Raw genomic sequence first — 19,868 nt, forward strand, 5'->3', positions numbered from 1 at the left:
TCGCCTCATAACCGAAGGATCCCGGGTTCGATCCCAGGACAAGTGAAAACACATGTACAACAGTTGGGTATCTTTATTGATGGAACGTTTCGCCTACACAGTAGGTTTCTGTAATCAAATACAAAGGAAGCACTACTAATGAAACAAAGATGTTGTAATCAGTCCATCAACCTTGGAGAAAAAGTATTTGAGGTGGTCAGTCCCTCAGCCTGGAGAAGAGTTCAGCTCCATCGTTCCAGACCACGGAACTGAACCCATCTCCAGGCTGAGGACCTGACCACCTCAAATACTGTTTCTCCAAGGTTGGACTGGAGTTTACCTGGAGAGAGTTCCGGGGGTCAACGCCCCCGCGGCCCGGTCTGAGACCAGGCCTCCTGGTGGATCAGAGCCTGATCAACCAGGCTGTTGCTGCTGGCTGCACGCAAACCAACATACGAGCCACAGCCCGGCTGATCCGGAACTGACTTTAGGTGCTTGTCAAGTGCCAGCTTGAAGACTGCCAGGGGTCTGTTGGTAATCCCCCTTATGTGTGCTGGGAGGCAGTTGAACAGTCTCGGGCCCCTGACACTTATTGTATGGTCTCTTAACGTGCTAGTGACACCCCTGCTTTTCATTGGGGGGATGGTGCATCGTCTGCCAAGTCTTTTGCTTTCGTAATGAGTGATTTTCGTGTGCAAGTTCGGTACTAGTCCCTCTAGGATTTTCCAGGTGTATATAATCATGTATCTCTCCCTCCTGCGTTCCAGGGAATACAGGTTTAGGAACTCTGTATCTGACTGAAGAAGTCTACTGTGTAAGCGAAACGTTTCAACAATAAAGATACCCAACTGTTGTACAAGTGTCTTACTGTTTAACTTGCCGGTATCTTAATCCATTTTCAACAAGAGAAGACGTTTGGCTGGCTTCCTTACATGTGCTGCCCCTTGGTGCCCAGCGGGTACCTGGGTGTTTGAAGAGTGGTAGGGGCGGCATCCTGGGAAGGAGGATAAGCCACCTTTGTTGGAGTTCGTGGTAGACCTGGCTTACTAACCCTACAGGTTATCCTGGGTTACCAACCCAACAGGTTATCCATGCAGGTTATAGTTAATATAAATGGGTGCCGACACCTTGAGCGAAATGGATACGAATGCATTCACTTAGCAAACCTTTACGGAAACGTTTCGGTACTTGGATCTTGATCACATCGAAGTAATCAAGGTCCAAGAACATCTTCAATAAAGGTATCCTTACTAACGTATTCGTGTACATTTCCCTCCGGGTTATCCTGGCCTTCTAACCCACCTAATATAATCCGAATACAACCTAGTTCTTCTAAGTCCTATTTCTGGGGGTACCCACGACAGCGAGCCTGGTGGGGGTGACCACACTGGTGCTGAGTGAGAGTGACCTGCCACCAGTCATCCTGAATGAGCTGAGCGGTGAACTGTACAATGGTTGGCAGCAGTTCCTCGACCTCCACTCCTCAGCACTCCACAAATCTGGTTACAATTTTACCTCCATCGTCGGTAAGTGAGCCTATAGTACAACTCTCTCACTTCTAAAATATAAGAGCATAAGTTTAGAGTTAGAAAGGATATAGGAAAGTATTTATTTTTATTTTTTATTATCACACCGGCCGATTCCCACCAAGGCAGGGTGGCCCGAAAAAGAAAAACTTTCACCATCATTCACTCCATCACTGTCTTGCCAGAAGGGTGCTTTACACTACAGTTTTTAAACTGCAACATTAACACCCCTCCTTCAGAGTGCAGGCACTGTACTTCCCATCTCCAGGACTCAAGTCCGGCCTGCCGGTTTCCCTGAATCCCTTCATAAATGTTACTTTGCTCACACTCCAACAGCACGTCAAGTATTAAAAACCATTTGTCTCCATTCACTCCTATCAAACACGCTCAAGCATGCCTGCTGGAAGTCCAAGCCCCTCGCACACAAAACCTCCTTTACCCCCTCCCTCCAACCCTTCCTAGGCCGACCCCTACCCCGCCTTCCTTCCACTACAGACTGATACACTCTTGAAGTCATTCTGTTTCGCTCCATTCTCTCTACATGTCCGAACCACCTCAACAACCCTTCCTCAGCCCTCTGGACAACAGTTTTGGTAATCCCGCACCTCCTCCTAACTTCCAAACTACGAATTCTCTGCATTATATTCACACCACACATTGCCCTCAGACATGACATCTCCACTGCCTCCAGCCTTCTCCTCGCTGCAACATTCATCACCCACGCTTCACACCCATATAAGAGCGTTGGTAAAACTATACTCTCATACATTCCCCTCTTTGCCTCCAAGGACAAAGTTCTTTGTCTCCACAGACTCCTAAGTGCACCACTCACTCTTTTTCCCTCATCAATTCTATGATTCACCTCATCTTTCATAGACCCATCCGCTGACACGTCCACTCCCAAATATCTGAATACGTTCACCTCCTCCATACTCTCTCCCTCCAATCTGATATTCAATCTTTCATCACCTAATCTTTTTGTTATCCTCATAACCTTACTCTTTCCTGTATTCACCTTTAATTTTCTTCTTTTGCACACCCTACCAAATTCATCCACCAATCTCTGCAACTTCTCTTCAGAATCTCCCAAGAGCACAGTGTCATCAGCAAAGAGCAGCTGTGACAACTCCCACTTTGTGTGTGATTCTTTATCTTTTAACTCCACGCCTCTTGCCAAGACCCTCGCATTTACTTCTCTTACAACCCCATCTATAAATATATTAAACAACCACGGTGACATCACACATCCTTGTCTAAGGCCTACTTTTACTGGGAAAAAATTTCCCTCTTTCCTACATACTCTAACTTGAGCCTCACTATCCTCGTAAAAACTCTTCACTGCTTTCAGTAACCTACCTCCTACACCATACACTTGCAACATCTGCCACATTGCCCCCCTATCCACCCTGTCATACGCCTTTTCCAAATCCATAAATGCCACAAAGACCTCTTTAGCCTTATCTAAATACTGTTCACTTATATGTTTCACTGTAAACACCTGGTCCACACACCCCCTACCTTTCCTAAAGCCTCCTTGTTCATCTGCTATCCTATTCTCCGTCTTACTCTTAATTCTTTCAATTATAACTCTACCATACACTTTACCAGGTACACTCAACAGACTTATCCCCCTATAATTTTTGCACTCTCTTTTATCCCCTTTGCCTTTATACAAAGGAACTATGCATGCTCTCTGCCAATCCCTAGGTACCTTACCCTCTTCCATACATTTATTAAACAATTGCACCAACCACTCCAAAACTATATCCCCACCTGCTTTTAACATTTCTATCTTTATCCCATCAATCCCGGCTGCCTTACCCCCTTTCATTTTACCTACTGCCTCACGAACTTCCCCCACACTCACAACTGGCTCTTCCTCACTCCTACAAGATGTTATTCCTCCTTGCCCTATACACGAAATCACAGCTTCCCTATCTTCATCAACATTTAACAATTCCTCAAAATATTCCTTCCATCTTCCCAATACCTCTAACTCTCCATTTAATAACTCTCCTCTCATATTTTTAACTGACAAATCCATTTGTTCTCTAGGCTTTCTTAACTTGTTAATCTCACTCCAAAACTTTTTCTTATTTTCAACAAAATTTGTTGATAACATCTCACCCACTCTCTCATTTGCTCTCTTTTTACATTGCTTCACCACTCTCTTAACCTCTCTCTTTTTCTCCATATACTCTTCCCTCCTTGCATCACTTCTACTTTGTAAAAACTTCTCATATGCTAACTTTTGGAAATAGAGTAGCTGATGAGTAGAACAGAGTGCCTAGTAGGGTTACTGAAGCTAAAACCTTCGGCAGTTTCAAATTTTGGTTAAATAAATACACGAGTGAGGGTTGGATCTGCACATTAGTTATAAGGGTTATCAAAGCTTATTGCTTGGGGAGCATTGAAAATGGGTTGAGCAAATATTTTTTGTTGATGGGTTGGAATTGACAAGGACCATGGAGCTGAACTCTTCTCCAGGCTGAGGGACTGACCACCTCAAATGCTATTTCACCAAGGTTAAGGGACTGATTACATCATCTTCCTTTCACTACTACACCTGCTGCCTCTATTTGACTGAAGAAGCCTGCTGAGTAGGCGAAACGTTTCAACAATAAAGATGCCCAACTGCTGCACATGTCTTAATCATGAAAATGTTTTGTGACTGTAGTCCAGTACGCGGGAAAACAAATTTTCGGTTTTAGATGTAAATATGACACCAAAATTATTAGTAGTATATTCACTGGGAAGAACTAAACCAGTACGGGGTCGTACAGTACCTGGGGAATGGGAGATAATCAGGTTAAATTCGAGAAAAAGGGAGAGTAGGCGCAATTCCTCAGATCAAGAGCCCTACTTGTACTGCCCCCTTGATGCTTGCAAACTGAACCACTGAGATTGGTGACGTGAACCACTGAGGGCAGTGAACTGAACCCATGAGGGTAAAGGATAGCATAGAGTTCAGCTCGTGGTTACAAACCATCTCATGCAAATTTAATGCATTATAATCACTCCCTACCAAAGCAAAAGACTCGGCAGGAGGCGCAACATCCCCCCCCCCCAATGAAAAGCAGAGACAACAAAATAAGTGTCAGGGGCCCAAAACTGTTCAGTTGCCTCCCAGCATACATAAGGAGAATTACCAATAGTTCCATGACTGTCTTCAAGGAGCCGGACAGGCATCGGTTTACGTGCAGCCAGCAGAAACAGCCTCGATGATCAGACTCTGATCCACCACGAGGGCTGGCCACGGGCCGGGCCGCATAAACATTAACCCCCAAAACCCCTCCAGATATACACGTGAAGAGGTTGCCTGGCAGTTGAGTTGTAGATGAGTTTACAAAATTTCCAAGTGATGTCACTGGAATGAGCACTCTAACTCTTAAAAATACTCTAGATACATGAATAGGAAGAGTTGGGAGTGAATATCACCTGTCTAGAATCTGCCAGTAGGCCTACTGAGGTCCTCATCCATTCATACGTCTTTTTTTTATACATTTTAGGAACTCTGATGGAATATGACAGGGGGAAAAGCTTCCTTTTGCTCCCATTATGTAATTAACATATAAAATAGTGTAGCAGCACACTGCTGGTGTTCCCACTCTGTAATTAACATATAGAACAGTGTAGCAGCACACTGCTGGTGTTCCCACTCTGTAATTAACATATAGAACAGTGTAGCAGCACACTGCTGGTGTTCCCACTCTGTAATTAACATATAGAACAGTGTAGCAGCACACTGCTGGTGTTCCCACTCTGTAATTAACATATAGAACAGTGTAGCAGCACACTGCTGGTGTTCCCACTCTGTAATTAACATATAGAACAGTGTAGCAGCACACTGCTGGTGTTCCCACTCTGTAATTAACATATAGAACAGTGTAGCAGCACACTGCTGGTGTTCCCACTCTGTAATTAACATGTAGAACAGTGTAGCAGCACACTGCTGGTGTTCCCACTCTGTAATTAACATATAAAACAGTGTAGCAGCACACTGCTGGTGTTCCCACTCTGTAATTAACATGCAGAAATCGCGGGAAGAACTAAAAGCCATAAATGAAATCGAAAGAAACCCAAAGTATTTCTTCTCCTATGCCAAATCAAAGTCGAGAACAACGTCCAGTATTGGGCCCCTACTTAAACAAGATGGGTCCTACACAGATGACAGCAAGGAAATGAGTGAGCTACTCAAGTCCCAATATGACTCAGTTTTTAGCAAGCCGCTAACCAGACTGAGAGTCGAAGATCAAAATGAATTTTTTATGAGAGAGCCACAGAATTTGGTAAACACAAGCCTATCTGATGTTATCCTGACACCAAATGACTTCGAACAGGCGATAAATGACATGCCCATGCACTCTGCCCCAGGGCCAGACTCATGGAACTCTGTGTTCATCAAGAACTGCAAGAAGCCCCTATTACGAGCTTTTACCATCCTATGGAGAGGGAGCATGGACACGGGGGTCGTCCCACAGTTACTAAAAACAACAGACATAGCCCCACTCCACAAAGGGGGCAGTAAAGCAATAGCAAAGAACTACAGACCGATAGCACTAATATCCCATATCATAAAAATCTTCGAAAGGGTCCTAAAAAGCAAGATCACCACCCATCTTGATACCCATCAGTTACACAACCCAGGGCAACATGGGTTTAGAGCAGGTCGCTCCTGTCTGTCCCAACTACTAGATCACTAGGACAAGGTCCTAGATTCACTAGAAGACAAAAAGAATGCAGATGTAACATATACAGATTTGCAAAAGCCTTCGACAAGTGTGACCATGGCGTAATAGCGCACAAAATGCGTGCTAAAGGAATAACAGGAAAAGTTGGTAGATGGATCTATAAATTCCTCACTAACAGAACACAAAGAGTAGTAGTCAACAGAGTAAATTCCAAGGCGGGTACGGTGAAAAGCTCTGTTCCACAAGGCACAGTACTCGCTCCCATCTTGTTTCTCATCCTCATATCTGACAGACAAGGATGTCAGCCACAGCACCGTGTCTTCCTTTGCAGATGACACCCGAATCTGCATGACAGTGTCTTCCATTGCAGACATTGCAAGGCTCCAGGCGGACATCAACCAAATCTTTCAGTGGGCTGCAGAAAACAATATGAAGTTCAACGATGAGAATTTTCAATTACTCCGATATGATTAACACGAGGAAATTAAAACTTCATCAGAGTACAAAACAAATTCCGGCCACAAAATAGAGCGAAAAACCAACGTCAAAGACCTGGGAGTGATCATGTCGGAGGATCTCACCTTCAAGGACCATAACATTGTATCAATCGCAGCTGCTAGAAAAACGACAGGATGGATAATGAGAATCTTCAAAACTAGGGATGCCAAGCCCATGATGACACTCTTCAGGTCGCTTGTTCTATATAGGCTGGAATATTGCTGCACACTAACAGCACCTTTCAAGGCAGGTGAAATTGCTGACCTAGAATATGTACAGAGAACCTTCACGGCCCGCATAACGGAGATAAAACACCTCAATTACTGGGAGCGCTTGAGGTTCCTAAACCTGTATTCCCTGGAACGCAGGCGGGAGAGATACATGACTATATACACCTGGAAAATCCTAGAGGGACTAGTACCGAACTTGCACACGAAAATCACTCACAACGAAAGCAAAAGACTTGGCAGACGATGCAACATCCCCCCAATGAAAAGCAGGGGTGTCACTAGCACGTTAAGAGACAATACAATAAGTGTCAGGGGCCCGAGACTGCTCAACTGCCTCCCAGCATACATAAGGGGGATTACCAATAGACCCCTGGCAGTCTTCAAGCTGGCACTGGACAAGCACCTAGAGTCTGTACCTGACCAGCCGGGCTGTGGCTCGTACGTTGGATTGCGTGCAGCCAGCAGTAACAGCCTGGTTGATCAGGCTCTGATCCACCAGGAGGCCTGGTCACAGACCGGGCCGCGGGGGCGTTGACCCCCGGAACTCTCTCCAAGTAAACTCCAGGTACAGAATAGTGAAGCAAAACACTGCTGGTGTTCCCACTGTGTAACTATCATACAGAATAGTGTAGCAACACACTGCTGGTGTTCCCACTGTGTAACTATCATACAGAATAGTGTAGCAACACACTGCTGGTGTTACCACTGTGTAACTATCATACAGAATAGTGTAGCAACACACTGCTGGTGTTCCCGCTGTGTAACTATCACACAGAATAGTGTAGCAACACACTGCAGGTGTTCCCACTGTGTAACTATCATACAGAATAGTGTAGCAACACACTGCTGGTGTTCCCAATATCATACAGTGTAGCAACACACTGCAACACACTGCTGCAGTGTTCCCACTGTGTAACTATCATACAGAATAGTGTAGCAACACACTGCTGGTGTTCCCACTGTGTAACTATCATACAGAATAGTGTAGCAACACACTGCTGGTGCTCCCACTGTGTAACTATCATACAGAATAGTGTAGCAACACACTGCAGGTGTTCCCACTGTGTAACTATCATACAGAATAGTGTAGCAACACACTGCAGGTGTTCCCACTGTGTAACTATCATACAGAATAGTGTAGCAACACACTGCTGGTGCTCCCACTGTGTAACTATCATACAGAATAGTGTAGCAACACACTGCAGGTGTTCCCACTGTGTAACTATCATACAGAATAGTGTAGCAACATACTGCAGGTGTTCCCACTATGTAACTATCATACAGAATAGTGTAGCAACACACTGCTGGTGTTCCCGCTGTGTAACTATCATACAGAATAGTGTAGCAACACACTGCTGGTGCTCCCACTGTGTAACTATCATACAGAATAGTGTAGCAACACACTGCAGGTGTTCCCACTGTGTAACTATCATACAGAATAGTGTAGCAACACACTGCAGGTGTTCCCGCTGTGTAACTATCATACAGAATAGTGTAGCAACACACTGCTGGTGCTCCCACTGTGTAACTATCATACAGAATAGTGTAGCAACACACTGCAGGTGTTCCCGCTGTGTAACTATCATACAGAATAGTGTAGCAACACACTGCTGGTGCTCCCACTGTGTAACTATCATACAGAATAGTGTAGCAACACACTGCAGGTGTTCCCACTGTGTAACTATCATACAGAATAGTGTAGCAACACACTGCAGGTGTTCCTACTGTGTAACTATCATACAGAATAGTGTAGCAACACACTGCTGGTGTTACCACTGTGTAACTATCATACAGAATAGTGTAGCAACACACTGCAGGTGTTCCCACTGTGTAACTATCATACAGAATAGTGTAGCAACACACTGCAGGTGTTCCCACTGTGTAACTATCATACAGAATAGTGTAGCAACATACTGCAGGTGTTCCCGCTGTGTAACTATCATACAGAATAGTGTAGCAACATACTGCAGGTGTTCCCACTATGTAACTATCATACAGAATAGTGTAGCAACACAGTGTTATATATCAATTTTATATTCTAAATTAAAAAAAAATCACAGTATCATTGTGTAAATAAACTAGAAATGTATCCTCTCTCATGGAGTGTATCCTCTCTCCTGGAGTGTATCCTCTCTCCTGGAGTGTATCTTCTCTCCTGGAGTGTATCCTCTCTCCTGGAGTGTATCCTCTCTCATGGAGTGTATCCTCTCTCATGGAGTGTATCCTCTCTCCTGGAGTGTATCCTCTCTCCTGGAGTGTATCTTCTCTCCTGGAGTGTATCCTCTCTCCTGGAGTGTATCTTCTCTCCTGGAGTGTATCCTCTCTCATGGAGTGTATCCTCTCTCCTGGAGTGTATCCTCTCTCCTGGAGTGTATCTTCTCTCCTGGAGTGTATCCTCTCTCCTGGAGTGTATCTTCTCTCCTGGAGTGTATCCTCTCTCATGGAGTGTATCCTCTCTCATGGAGTGTATCCTCTCTCCTGGAGTGTATCCTCTCTCCTGGAGTATATCTTCTCTCCTGGAGTGTATCCTCTCTCCTGGAGTGTATCCTCTCTCCTGGAGTGTATCCTCTCTCCTGGAGTGTATCCTCTCTCCTGGAGTGTATCCTCTCTCCTGGAGTGTATCCTCTCTGCTGGAGTGTATCCTCTCTCCTGGAGTGTATCCTCTCTCCTGGAGTGTATCTCTCTCCTGGAGTGTATCCTGTCTCCTGGAGTGTATCTTCTCTCCTGGAGTGTATCCTCTCTCCTGGAGTGTATCCTGTCTCCTGGAGTGTATCCTCTCTCCTGGAGTGTATCCTCTCTCCTGGAGTGTATCCTCTCTCCTGGAGTGTATCCTCTCTCCTGGAGTGTATCCTCTCTCCTGGAGTGTATCCTGTCTCCTGGAGTGTATCCTGTCTCCTGGAGTGTATCTTCTCTCCTGGAGTGTATCCTCTCTCCTGGAGTGTATCCTCTCTCCTGGAGTGTATCCTCTCTCCTGGAGTGTATCTTCTCTCCTGGAGTGTATCCTCTCTCCTGGAGTGTATCCTCTCTCCTGGAGTGTATCCTCTCTCCTGGAGTGTATCCTCTCTCCTGGAGTGTATCCTCTCTCCTGGAGTGTATCCTCTCTCCTGGAGTGTATCCTCTCTCCTGGAGTGTATCCTCTCTCCTGGAGTGTATCCTCTCTCCTGGAGTGTATCCTCTCTCCTGGAGTGTATCTTCTCTCCTGGAGTGTATCCTCTCTCCTGGAGTGTATCCTCTCTCCTGGAGTGTATCTTCTCTCCTGGAGTGTATCCTCTCTCCTGGAGTGTATCCTCTCTCCTGGAGTGTATCCTCTCTCCTGGAGTGTATCCTCTCTCCTGGAGTGTATCCTCTCTCCTGGAGTGTATCCTCTCTCCTGGAGTGTATCTTCTCTCCTGGAGTGTATCCTCTCTCCTGGAGTGTATCCTCTCTCCTGGAGTGTATCTTCTCTCCTGGAGTGTATCCTCTCTCCTGGAGTGTATCCTCTCTCCTGGAGTGTATCCTCTCTCCTGGAGTGTATCCTCTCTCCTGGAGTGTATCCTCTCTCCTGGAGTGTATCCTCTCTCCTGGAGTGTATCTTCTCTCCTGGAGTGTATCCTCTCTCCTGGAGTGTATCCTCTCTCCTGGAGTGTATCCTCTCTCCTGGAGTGTATCCTCTCTCCTGGAGTGTATCTTCTCTCCTGGAGTGTATCCTCTCTCCTGGAGTGTATCCTCTCTCCTGGAGTGTATCCTCTCTCCTGGAGTGTATCTTCTCTCCTGGAGTGTATCCTCTCTCCTGGAGTGTATCCTCTCTCCTGGAGTGTATCCTCTCTCCTGGAGTGTATCCTCTCTCCTGGAGTGTATCCTCTCTCCTGGAGTGTATCTTCTCTCCTGGAGTGTATCCTCTCTCCTGGAGTGTATCTTCTCTCCTGGAGTGTATCCTCTCTCCTGGAGTGTATCTTCTCTCCTGGAGTGTATCCTCTCTCCTGGAGTGTATCCTCTCTCCTGGAGTGTATCCTCTCTCCTGGAGTGTATCTTCTCTCCTGGAGTGTATCCTCTCTCCTGGAGTGTATCCTCTCTCCTGGAGTGTATCCTCTCTCCTGGAGTGTATCTTCTCTCCTGGAGTGTATCCTCTCTCCTGGAGTGTATCCTCTCTCCTGGAGTGTATCCTCTCTCCTGGAGTGTATCCTCTCTCCTGGAGTGTATCCTCTCTCCTGGAGTGTATCCTCTCTCCTGGAGTGTATCCTCTCTCCTGGAGTGTATCCTCTCTCCTGGAGTGTATCCTGTCTCCTGGAGTGTATCCTGTCTCCTGGAGTGTATCCTCTCTCCTGGAGTGTATCCTGTCTCCTGGAGTGTATCCTCTCTCCTGGAGTGTATCCTCTCTCCTGGAGTGTATCTTCTCTCCTGGAGTGTATCCTCTCTCCTGGAGTGTATCTTCTCTCCTGGAGTGTATCCTCTCTCCTGGAGTGTATCTTCTCTCCTGGAGTGTATCCTCTCTCCTGGAGTGTATCTTCTCTCCTGGAGTGTATCCTCTCTCCTGGAGTGTATCCTCTCTCCTGGAGTGTATCTTCTCTCCTGGAGTGTATCCTCTCTCCTGGAGTGTATCTTCTCTCCTGGAGTGTATCCTCTCTCCTGGAGTGTATCTTCTCTCCTGGAGTGTATCCTCTCTCCTGGAGTGTATCCTCTCTCCTGGAGTGTATCCTCTCTCCTGGAGTGTATCTTCTCTCCTGGAGTGTATCCTCTCTCCTGGAGTGTATCCTCTCTCCTGGAGTGTATCCTCTCTCCTGGAGTGTATCCTCTCTCCTGGAGTGTATCCTGTCTCCTGGAGTGTATCCTGTCTCCTGGAGTGTATCCTCTCTCCTGGAGTGTATCCTCTCTCCTGGAGTGTATCCTGTCTCCTGGAGTGTATCCTCTCTCCTGGAGTGTATCCTCTCTCCTGGAGTGTATCTTCTCTCCTGGAGTGTATCCTCTCTCCTGGAGTGTATCTTCTCTCCTGGAGTGTATCCTCTCTCCTGGAGTGTATCTTCTCTCCTGGAGTGTATCCTCTCTCCTGGAGTGTATCTTCTCTCCTGGAGTGTATCCTCTCTCCTGGAGTGTATCCTCTCTCCTGGAGTGTATCCTCTCTCCTGGAGTGTATCTTCTCTCCTGGAGTGTATCCTCTCTCCTGGAGTGTATCCTCTCTCCTGGAGTGTATCTTCTCTCCTGGAGTGTATCCTCTCTCCTGGAGTGTATCCTCTCTCCTGGAGTGTATCTTCTCTCCTGGAGTGTATCCTCTCTCCTGGAGTGTATCATCTCTCCTGGAGTGTATCCTCTCTCCTGGAGTGTATCTTCTCTCCTGGAGTGTATCCTCTCTCCTGGAGTGTATCCTCTCTCCTGGAGTGTATCTTCTCTCCTGGAGTGTATCCTCTCTCCTGGAGTGTATCTTCTCTCCTGGAGTGTATCCTCTCTCCTGGAGTGTATCTTCTCTCCTGGAGTGTATCCTCTCTCCTGGAGTGTATCCTCTCTCCTGGAGTGTATCCTCTCTCCTGGAGTGTATCCTCTCTCCTGGAGTGTATCTTCTCTCCTGGAGTGTATCCTCTCTCCTGGAGTGTATCCTCTCTCCTGGAGTGTATCCTCTCTCCTGGAGTGTATCCTCTCTCCTGGAGTGTATCCTGTCTCCTGGAGTGTATCCTGTCTCCTGGAGTGTATCCTCTCTCCTGGAGTGTATCCTCTCTCCTGGAGTGTATCCTCTCTCCTGGAGTGTATCCTCTCTCCTGGAGTGTATCCTCTCTCCTGGAGTGTATCCTGTCTCCTGGAGTGTATCCTCTCTCCTGGAGTGTATCCTCTCTCCTGGAGTGTATCCTCTCTCCTGGAGTGTATCCTCTCTCCTGGAGTGTATCCTCTCTCCTGGAGTGTATCCTCTCTCCTGGAGTGTATCCTCTCTCCTGGAGTGTATCCTGTCTCCTGGAGTGTATCCTCTCTCCTGGAGTGTATCCTCTCTCCTGGAGTGTATCCTCTCTCCTGGAGTGTATCCTGTCTCCTGGAGTGTATCCTGTCTCCTGGAGTGTATCCTCTCTCCTGGAGTGTATCCTCTCTCCTGGAGTGTATCCTCTCTCCTGGAGTGTATCTTCTCTCCTGGAGTGTATCCTCTCTCCTGGAGTGTATCCTCTCTCCTGGAGTGTATCCTCTCTCCTGGAGTGTATCCTGTCTCCTGGAGTGTATCCTCTCTCCTGGAGTGTATCCTGTCTCCTGGAGTGTATCCTCTCTCCTGGAGTGTATCCTGTCTCCTGGAGTGTATCCTCTCTCCTGGAGTGTATCCTCTCTCCTGGAGTGTATCCTCTCTCCTGGAGTGTATCCTCTCTCCTGGAGTGTATCCTCTCTCCTGGAGTGTATCCTCTCTCCTGGAGTGTATCCTGTCTCCTGGAGTGTATCCTCTCTCCTGGAGTGTATCCTCTCTCCTGGAGTGTATCCTCTCTCCTGGAGTGTATCCTCTCTCCTGGAGTGTATCCTCTCTCCTGGAGTGTATCCTCTCTCCTGGAGTGTATCCTGTCTCCTGGAGTGTATCCTCTCTCCTGGAGTGTATCCTGTCTCCTGGAGTGTATCCTGTCTCCTGGAGTGTATCCTCTCTCCTGGAGTGTATCCTCTCTCCTGGAGTGTATCCTCTCTCCTGGAGTGTATCCTCTCTCCTGGAGTGTATCCTCTCTCCTGGAGTGTATCCTCTCTCCTGGAGTGTATCCTCTCTCCTGGAGTGTATCCTCTCTCCTGGAGTGTATCTTCTCTCCTGGAGTGTATCCTCTCTCCTGGAGTGTATCTTCTCTCCTGGAGTGTATCCTCTCTCCTGGAGTGTATCCTCTCTCCTGGAGTGTATCCTCTCTCCTGGAGTGTATCCTCTCTCCTGGAGTGTATCCTCTCTCCTGGAGTGTATCCTCTCTCCTGGAGTGTATCCTCTCTCCTGGAGTGTATCTTCTCTCCTGGAGTGTATCCTCTCTCCTGGAGTGTATCTTCTCTCCTGGAGTGTATCCTCTCTCCTGGAGTGTATCCTCTCTCCTGGAGTGTATCCTCTCTCCTGGAGTGTATCCTCTCTCCTGGAGTGTATCTTCTCTCCTGGAGTGTATCCTCTCTCCTGGAGTGTATCTTCTCTCCTGGAGTGTATCCTCTCTCCTGGAGTGTATCCTCTCTCCTGGAGTGTATCCTCTCTCCTGGAGTGTATCCTCTCTCCTGGAGTGTATCCTCTCTCCTGGAGTGTATCCTCTCTCCTGGAGTGTATCCTCTCTCCTGGAGTGTATCCTGTCTCCTGGAGTGTATCCTCTCTCCTGGAGTGTATCCTCTCTCCTGGAGTGTATCCTCTCTCCTGGAGTGTATCTTCTCTCATGGAGTGTATCCTCTCTCATGGAGTGTATCCTGTCTCCTGGAGTGTATCCTCTCTCCTGGAGTGTATCCTCTCTCCTGGAGTGTATCGTCTCTCCTGGAGTGTATCCTCTCTCCTGGAGTGTATCTTCTCTCCTGGAGTGTATCTTTTCTCCTGGAGTGTATCCTCTCTCCTGGAGTGTATCCTCTCTCATGGAGTGTATCCTCTCTCCTGGAGTGTATCCTCTCTCCTGGAGTATATCTTCTCTCCTGGAGTGTATCCTCTCTCCTGGAGTGTATCCTCTCTCCTGGAGTGTATCTTCTCTCCTGGAGTGTATCCTCTCTCCTGGAGTGTATCTTCTCTCCTGGAGTGTATCCTCTCTCATGGAGTGTATCCTCTCTCATGGAGTGTATCCTCTCTCCTGGAGTGTATCCTCTCTCCTGGAGTGTATCCTCTCTCCTGGAGTGTATCTTCTCTCCTGGAGTGTATCTTCTCTCCTGGAGTGTATCCTCTCTCCTGGAGTGTATCCTCTCTCCTGGAGTGTATCCTCTCTCCCGGAGTACATACACTCACACATATACACTCACGTTATTAGTGTAAGTCACAAGTCAGTAACGTCGCGCTGGTTATACCTGGAGTATACCTGGAGAGGGCTTCTGGGGTCGACGCCCCCGCGGCCCGGTCTGAGACCAGGCCTCGTGGTGGATTAGAGTGATAAACAAGGCTGTTACTGCTGGCCGCACGCAAACTGACGTACGAACCACAGCCAGGCTGGTTAGGTACTGACTTCAGGTGCCTGTCCAGTGCCTGCTTGAAGACAGCCAGGGGTCTTGAAGACAGCCAGGGGTCTTGAAGACAGCAAGGGGTCTTGAAGACAGCCAGGGGTCTTGAAGACAGCCAGGGGTCTTGAAGACAGCCAGGGGTCTATTGGTCTATTGGTAACGTAAGAATGATTTGTGGAATCCTGATATCTGATCGAAGAATCCATAAAACAGATAAGAAACGTTTGATACAGCTGGTTATATTTTTGTTATGAAGACACTTGGCCAACCAGTGAATGTTTCAAGTCAACACAGAGGTTATAAACTGATGACAGTAGAGGGTGGGGTAATCAGTCCCCCAGCCTTGACAGACGGTGTTCAAACTACAGACAGTAGACGGTAAGGTAATCAGTCCCTCTTAGTCTATGCTGTATACCATTTTATTGCTGTATACCATTATATTGACAACATAGGTAATACTTTATCTCGAGTATACAGCTCCAGCATGCAACCCTTATCTAGGATAATATGAAAAAAATAATTCGATAGAAATTCGATATCAGGACCGGAAATGAAAAAAAAAGATATATGAAAACGAAGACTGAACGAACGTAACCTTACGATTCTAAAGAGAATTTGTGGCCTGGTAACACTCGCCTCACAGCGTCTGTGGTTCGATCCCCGGGATGGATGAAAAAACTGGGCGTGTTTGCTTACACCTACTGTCCTCGTTCACCTAGCAAGCAAGTAGGTACCTGGGTGTTAGTCGACTGGTGTGGGTCGCACCCTGAGAGCCAAGATTTAAGGATCAGTGTAAATAAGACAGACAGTCCCTCAATGACGCACTAACTTTCTTGGGTTATCCTGGGTAACTAACCCTCCGGGGTTAAAAATCCGAACAAAAATCTTAAAATCTTAAAATACTCTGTGGCAGAGATAAGGAAAAGAATATCGTAATGGGAGAAATTAGTCACAGATTGAAGCCGAACGCTGAGTACTTTTGGACAGTCTTTAGAGCAAGGCCCAAGAACTGGTATTCAACTAGGGTAGAGTAGGATGGGTAAAAAGAGATGTGGTCCACGTACAGCTGGTGGAGGTCGACAGAGAGATGCGCACCAGTTACACCACCTGATCAATAGATGGTACCAACCCACCCGCCTGCTGGCCTGCCTGCCTGCCTTCCTTTCCACCCACCTGCTTGCTAGCCTACTTTCCTACCCACTTGCTTGCCTGCCTGCCTTCCTTTCCACCCACCTGCTTGCTTGCCTGCCTGGCTGCCTGCCTCCCTGCCTTCTTCAATACCTTCCTAACCTCCAATCTGCCTGCCTTCCTATCCACCCACCCGCCTGCTTGCCTGCCTTCCTATCCACCCACCCGCCTGCTTGCACGCCTACCAACTATTCTATCCACCTATTAGCCCGGCATTCCTTACCTACAATCCATGACAATCATACACACTGGTTATGTCCACTGCTGCTCGAGTGGCTCTACTGAATACAATTTCCAATCTGTATTGCTCCTTCATTACACTGTACATAGTATATATATATATTGGTGAAGGAATACACGGCTAAAGAAATCTCGTGTTTTATTGTCTTGCCCACGCTTGCCCTGCTGCACTTTCCTGGCTGCTGACTTGTTTACGTCTGGGTTAACAGGCCATCACATTACCACTTGTGTTTGTAATACATAGCTACTGACTTCCATAACTACCCACCAGCAGTGGCGGACCTACATTTTTGAGGCCCTGAAGCTTGAACTGTTATGGGGTCCCTGAAGCTTGAACTGTTATGGTGTCCCTGAAGCTTGAACTGTTATGGTGTCCCTGAAGCTTGAACTGTTATGGTGTCCCTGAAGCTTGAACTGTTATGGTGTCCCTGAAGCTTGAACTGTTATGGTGTCCCTGAAGCTTGAACTGTTATGGTGTCCCTGAAGCTTGAATATTAAAATGGTATACAATACCGACAGGTTGGTAGACAAGACACATAGGCAACAGTTAGGCAACTTTATTCCGAAATGTTTCGCCTACACAGTAGGCTTCTTCAGTCGAGTACAGAAAAGTTGATAGAAGAGACGTGAAGACGATGTAATCAGTCCATCACCCTTGAAATAGATTTGAGGTTATCAGTCCCTCAGCCTGGAGAAGTTCAGCTATGGAGCTGAGCTTCTCCAGGCTGAGGGACTGACAACCTCAAATCCTTCAAGGGTGATGGACTGATTACATCGTCTTCTGTTCCTGCCTACTTTCTGTACTAGACTGAAGAAGCCTACTGTGTAGACGAAACGTTTCGGAATAAAGTTGCCTAACTGTTGCCTATGTCTTACCTACCAACCTGAAGCTTGAACTGTTACGGGTCACCATGGCAACAATAATGGCTAGGTCTACATGATACTTTAATAACCTTTTAATTTTTATTCTATTATTTTGCAGTAAATTACATTATATTATTAATATTATTGAAAAAAAATTCTCATACAGTAGACTCAAAATTTTCAAGCAATGTGGGCTAAAATGGCTTCTGGGGCCCCTCCGGGATTAGGGACCGTGAAGCTTAAGCTTCATTAGTTTCAAAGTAGGTCCACCGTCCCTGGCCACCACTCACTCTGATCTCGTCTTCCACAGGTGCCATCGAGAAGGAATTAATTACCCTCAACAACATGCTGACAGAACTGGACAGATGGTACCACACTCGTCCCTATTACATGCATCCCTACCCTCAACCCTTCCCAGGACCTGCCCACTTCAGGTAGGTGCTTGCAGGTCTCCTGGACTTGTTCGTTACAAGGACCTATAGCTCTTACCTGGCTCTTCCCCAGTACTGGTAGGGTTTAATACGTGGAAGGAAATTCCAGCTGTTTCCGTAGCTCAAAACTCCTTGAACATCATTAACTTTCAGTAAGCCTAGAGAGTAACATTGGTTTCTTGTACAGGCAGGTGGAGCAGAGGTTGAGATGGCTGACTAACCTGGAACGAGGTCTGTTAGGTCCCCGTGGCGTAGGTCGTACCTTCACTACTCACCTAATGATAGGAGCTGATCCCGAGGACCCTTATCGCGCCATCCACTACCCACACGCCGTGCAAGCCATCACACACGCCCTCCTGCAGGAGACGCCCTGGGAGAGCGTGCACCAGGAACTCTCCTATATCCTGGCGGCTCTCACCTCCTACAGGCAGCTCTTCCCAACCAACCTGCCTGCAGAATCGCAGGATGAAGCTACGGGATCCACAGAACCACAGGTGTAATAAGAATCGCTTAGCTTAACATTTCTCATGAAGTAATTCATCGTTCTGGGTCTTGATTGTAGCACCAATGGAGAAGTTCTTAACTTACAGGGAGTCATACAGCACTTTGTAATAGAAGGAAATCTGGTTTAATGGAAGAGAGTAGCCTAAATTCTTTTGGATCAAAAGTCCTTCAGCGATATCAAGGTGTCCCTCATAAAGGACATTCTTTTAGTTGATCACTGGGATAAGGTTTAAATAGTATGTCAAGAAGAATGTGTGGGATCAGAGCGCTTCAAGAAAGGTCGAGTTTTCGTATAGATACGTGAAGACAATTCATAAACGACACCTTCAGTTGATAATATACAAAACGTATGAAAAAGGTGATGGGAAATGTAATGTGGTGTTCGGTAGCCTTATGAAAACAAATGGCATTTATGATTTGCTATAAATCCAGTATCTGGAACCATCTTAAAAAGAATCTGTTTATGTGGCAGTCGTTTGCTGACGAATAAACCACGACGACTACCGCCATTTTACTATGAGGTGTCGTTTGTGTTTGAAATATTATGGGAAACCCAGCTGGGAAACCCTCGTGTAGTCGACAGGTTATTTAAACCCCATTAACTAAGCAATCTAGCTAGTGTAGACCGGACGATGCTTAACCTCTGAACGGGTCATCCGACGCTAACCTACGTCAGGAGATTCAGTGACACTAATACTGTACCAGGGTCGTAGCAACATTATTAGGATCTGGATAATTAGGTTATAAAAAGAGGCACAAACCAGAGTCAGTCAAGTCGGTAAGTCAGAAGGTTGCACTAGATGTTTGATAGTTATCAACAGCTAATATGTTAGTTGAACTAGATGTCAAGTATACTAGACGTCAATGGAGTTTCTGAGTGCCAGTGACGTAATAGGTAGAGGCAGGCACAGTGCCAGGTCTGTATGTCTAGATTATAAAAGATAACACCCATGTATGTTAATTAGAAGTACCTGTTGCAAACATAACGGTGTTAATTAGCGTGGCACTTGAAGCACTGTAAGCAGAGGAAAGAAGAAAGTACCAGGAGACACTTGTCCTCTTTGTTTCCTCAGGAACAAAACACCATCGTCATTTAAGAAACAAACCGTATTTGAGATGTAAGTCACTGTATGTCCCGCAAGTGACCAGAGACTTACCATACTCTTCCCCCCTGTTAAGGCTGAGGGACTAAAACCCACAAAATTACTTCTACTCTCTCCAGTGTTATATTAGACTGTATTCGACCGAAGAAGCCTGCTATGTAGGCGCAAGACTTAGGTAATAAAGAAACACGAATGTTGCATGTGTGTCTTATTCATGAACTTGTCGGTAATGTGTAAATTATTAATATGAGAGGCCCCAGCAGAGGTGGTGCTGACATCATCACCAGAGTAACAACTATATGATCACAAGGACACACGCTGTCTAACAAGCTTTTATTATAACAACACTGTGCTCTCTGTACAGTTTTATGACCTGATAAAGCTGGACAAAGAGCGAAACGCTGTCGTAATAAAAGCTGGTTCTGGAACCAGTGTCTTGTCCTACACTTGGCAATACACGCAGCTACTCGGTGTCTAGGAAGCAAATGTTACTTGTCAACACTCAAGTGTTATTCTATTTTTACCAAGAAAT

General features: G+C 46.6%; 1 protein-coding gene across 1 annotated transcript in view; it reads left to right on the top strand.

Moving 5' to 3' along the window:
• The window catches only part of LOC128696994 (aminopeptidase NAALADL1), a 44,520-nt gene extending 24,986 nt beyond the window's left edge, over positions 1-19,534 (top strand). The window contains exons 13-15 of the mRNA XM_053788477.2: positions 1,344-1,505; positions 17,609-17,732; positions 17,917-19,534. Coding sequence (XP_053644452.2) covers positions 1,344-1,505; positions 17,609-17,732; positions 17,917-18,229 — 599 coding nt within the window. The 3' untranslated portion in view covers positions 18,230-19,534. The remainder of the gene's footprint in view (positions 1-1,343; positions 1,506-17,608; positions 17,733-17,916) is intronic.
• The last annotated feature ends 334 nt before the right edge of the window (positions 19,535-19,868 follow it).

Source organism: Cherax quadricarinatus, chromosome 49, assembly GCF_038502225.1.
Source record: "Cherax quadricarinatus isolate ZL_2023a chromosome 49, ASM3850222v1, whole genome shotgun sequence".
Taxonomy (NCBI): Eukaryota; Metazoa; Arthropoda; class Malacostraca; order Decapoda; family Parastacidae; genus Cherax; species Cherax quadricarinatus.